At 42.4% G+C, this 2295-nt stretch overlaps 1 protein-coding gene across 1 annotated transcript; it reads left to right on the forward strand.

Annotated features, from left to right (window-relative positions):
• Positions 1 to 303: 303 nt before the first annotated feature.
• On the forward strand, positions 304 to 2032 carry LOC104954985 (germinal-center associated nuclear protein-like; the record flags this gene model as incomplete). The annotated part of the gene is made up of 4 exons (XM_010782205.1): positions 304 to 399; positions 477 to 611; positions 711 to 864; positions 1771 to 2032. Coding segments are annotated over exons 1-4 (610 nt in total), but the record flags the coding sequence as incomplete, so codon positions are not given.
• Positions 2033 to 2295: the final 263 nt, after the last annotated feature.

Raw genomic sequence — 2295 nt, forward strand, 5'->3', positions numbered from 1 at the left:
TCGGGTCAATGCGACTGATTCCGATAGAGCGGGTCACAAATGGGCAATTTATGGGTTACAATTTTTTTTCTTTTTTTTTAAACACAAATGTATGAATATTGGTATTTTATGATCGCAACAAGATGTTGTTTTAAACATTGAACTCAATGAAAGTGAAAATATTCATTTAGAATTGTATTTTGACGGAAATATTTGTCTCTTTTAAGGACAGCAGAGCAACTGTTTTTTTTAGATTAATAAGAATGCACACAAGGGTTGATTTAATGAAAATCTGGTGAATATGCTACTCTAGTATATCTGTTAAGGTATTCTGTTTTATATTCTGTTAAGGTTGCTGAAAATGAGAGAAGAAGCGATCCACCAGATGAGAGTCCACTTCTACTACCAGCAGCTGCTTGAGTAAGTCATGAGTGTTTATTCAGTCAGTAATCTGTATCACACAGCAGCATTCTGACCTCTCTGCCTTTTTCTCTCAGTCAGTCAGTGTGGGCTCCACTCGACCTGCCGGCACTGGTGACAGAGAATATCCCCAATCCACCGGAGAGAATCTTCTGGAAGGCTGTGCTCCTCCTACCTAGCGACCATGACAATGAAACCAGCCTGGCAGACGGGTGAGCAGCTGCACAGAAAGATGATGAAAGGCGGATGTTTGAATTAGATTTCAATCAAAAACAATTCCGTGTGTATTCTCTCTGGTGTGTTGCCTTCAGGATCCTGTCAGACTGGCTGGAGGTGAAGCTTGGTGGGGGTAAAGACTCAGAGGGGATGGACGAGCAGCTGGACGGCGCACTACAGACCCTCTGTGTCACCAACACACTCCAGGATAGAGGAGAACACACCCACAAAGTTCACATCAGCATCAAGGTGAGATCCTGCTGACACAGACGGCTGCTCTCAAGAAAACAAAAGCGATAACTGTTACTTAAGCCAACAAATATTATAAATAAATAAAGTGTAGTGACAAAGTACATTCTAAAGTCAAGTTATTTTTTCTTTAATGGATTTTAACGAGGCTCTAGGCTTTTAGGGTTTTATCATTCTTGTAGTAATATAGGTTTTAGTGCATGTAAATGGTCTGCAAGGTTAAAATCCTAAATGGCATCACTACATAACACTCGCCCTTCTTTTGGTTAGTGCTCCAACACATTTTACGTGAAAGGCTAAGAGGCGGGACATTTCTAAGCGGTTGTCCAACCAGAACAGAGCCGGTCAGCTATCCAATCAGAGCAGACTGGGCTCTGGTTTCAGACAGAGGGTGAAAAGAGGTGTTGCAGCACAGGCAGTATGAGAAAAATAAAGAGCTTTGTGAACATTAAAGCATGGAGACATGTCCCAGTGGAGACACTACATACTGATATGAACCTGAAACTGAATAGATAGGGCCCCTTTTATAGGTTGGTTTAAAAAAAGATAAGCTTACAGATATATTTCATTATATATTGAGACTCTGTAAACACTCACGATGGTATTGAGAAATGTGTTTGTGCTTTACCTATATGAAATGACATGTACGACAGCAAAATTGTATCTATTTTGGGATATTTGGAGAAAATAGGGGTTAAGTATCTGGTCCAAGGACACTTTGACATGTTCACTACAGGGGATAGGGAACAAACCACTGCCTCTCTGAATGGTAGAGGCTCATTCAACACTTGAGCTACAGCCGGCCATATCTCTATACATATATCTCTTGTTTAGATGGATAATAACATGAAGTACCTTGCGTAGTCGCTCAAGTTTTCTGAATAGTCTTCTTGGTGTGTCTTCCAGGCGTCCCGGGGCCCTCTGTCTGAGGACGGCCTGTCCAAAGCAGAGGGGCTCAGTGAGCTTCAGGGGACAGCCGCTCTGATGGTGCTGCTCCCCGCCATGCCCCTCACCGAGCAGGAGGAGCAGGACATCCCCCTGCTCTCCGCCCTGCTGCAGCTTAAACAGCTCCAGCAGGCCAAAGGGAGCTGGCACTGCCCGCTGCCTCTGGCCGTCCTGGTGCCAGGGCCGGCCGGGGGCCCCGGGGACACACAGGAAATCGAAGAAGGTAATTAGTAATGATCACAATTTCATAAACAGATGTTCATGGTTTTAAGTTAATCCTTAAAACTCATTATGTAGTGTTATACTAATCTCAAACTCTTACCGTGAGACTTGAATTCATTATTTACTTATTTTTCATAAAGTTGTAATTATTTTGTAAATTATTCAATTTAATGCCAGTTATTTCCATCATGTCACTTTTTGTAGAAACATTTAAAAGCCTAACATTTCCGTAGAGATGTGATAGGGAGACAGTTATGGTCACTA

Source organism: Notothenia coriiceps, unplaced genomic scaffold (assembly GCF_000735185.1).
Source record: "Notothenia coriiceps isolate Sejong01 unplaced genomic scaffold, NC01 NC01_scaffold00024375, whole genome shotgun sequence".
Classification (NCBI taxonomy): domain Eukaryota; kingdom Metazoa; phylum Chordata; class Actinopteri; order Perciformes; family Nototheniidae; genus Notothenia; species Notothenia coriiceps.